General features: G+C 40.9%; 1 protein-coding gene across 1 annotated transcript; it reads left to right on the top strand.

Annotated features, from left to right (window-relative positions):
* The first annotated feature begins 234 nt into the window (after positions 1–234).
* LOC113766713 (small RNA degrading nuclease 3-like) lies at positions 235–1,032 on the top strand. Its single transcript, XM_027310877.1, has 3 exons — positions 235–412; positions 583–765; positions 901–1,032. The coding sequence occupies exons 1-3, from the start codon at positions 380–382 to the stop codon at positions 1,030–1,032; spliced, it is 348 nt and encodes a 115-aa protein (XP_027166678.1). The 5' UTR covers positions 235–379.
* The last annotated feature ends 112 nt before the right edge of the window (positions 1,033–1,144 follow it).

Genomic DNA, 1,144 nt, shown 5'->3' with positions numbered 1-1,144 from the left:
ATCTATCGGTTAATGATTTGTTGTCAATGTAGCTTTGAGAATTCCTCCATGAATTCTGTTTGATTTTAATGTGGACTTGTAGAAATCTTTTAATGTTCACGAATCCAACAAAAGATTCTTCAAAAGTTAAACAAACATAAAAGTAGTAAATGTCGCAAGGACTTGCCATGATAGAGAACGGCGCCCACACCACCCGCCCGAAAAAAAAAAAAAAAAACCTTACTTCCTGACTGGGCCAAAGCCGGTCTGACCATTGCTCCCGGTTCATTGGCAAAACCAGCTTCGGACGGAATCTAAACTTCTAAACCCTAAACCCAGATCCCTTCGTCGTCTTATTCTCCTGTCTCACACAGATACGCACTGAAGCACAGAGTCATCCATGGACGAGATGCTCTCTTCAGTTAAAAAGGAAGTAAGCCTTTTTTCTTTTTTCCTCTGAACTTGTTAAGGCTTTTTCTCTGATTTCTATTTATTTGTGAATTTTTCCTCGGCCTGATGATTAGCTGTGTTCTGTCGGTTTCAGAACCAGAAACTAGCCTTGGTTAGTTTAATCTTAGTAACAAATGGATTCTGTTTGAGTAGGTGCTCGTGGAGATGGTAAAGTTGGCTCAAAAGCGAGGAATGAAGGGTAGCAAAGGTGGGTGGAAGGAGTTTTTGAATTTTTATGACAAGAAAATTGGAGCCAGCTTGAGCGACCCTTCTAGGAGGCCCCTTGATACTTTGCTTGCCTTCTTAAAAACCTTTACCCAAGACGATGATTTGAAGGTGACCCCAATTTTGCTAGTTAATCTGTAATTTTCAAGCTAATTTGTGAAGTTGGTAGTTTTTATTGTTTCCCTTCCCCCCAGAAGAAAAGCCCAAACTTGACATTATCGGACTTTGTGCTGTACTTTTTCTCAGTTCTTTGAGAAGCTGCTGGAGTGCCATTCTAACCGGGACGCAGTTTACCAATTCCAGAAAACTTCTCCTGATGCTGAATCCCCTGAACAGGTTTTACTGCATGTCATCTATCACAATCACTACTCCTCATAGCTTTCGGTTTTTATTTATTGTATCAAGAACACGATGATATGTGTCCGACCTTGCATTCAATGCTGCGGCTGATGTTAATACGCTTTTGCTCCTCTTTTTCAGCTGGACGCTT

The sequence above is a fragment of the Coffea eugenioides genome, chromosome 3 (assembly GCF_003713205.1).
Source record: "Coffea eugenioides isolate CCC68of chromosome 3, Ceug_1.0, whole genome shotgun sequence".
NCBI lineage: Eukaryota > Viridiplantae > Streptophyta > Magnoliopsida > Gentianales > Rubiaceae > Coffea > Coffea eugenioides.
The sequence above is the reverse complement of the archived record's forward strand: the minus strand, read 5'-3'. Positions and strand labels throughout refer to the sequence as shown.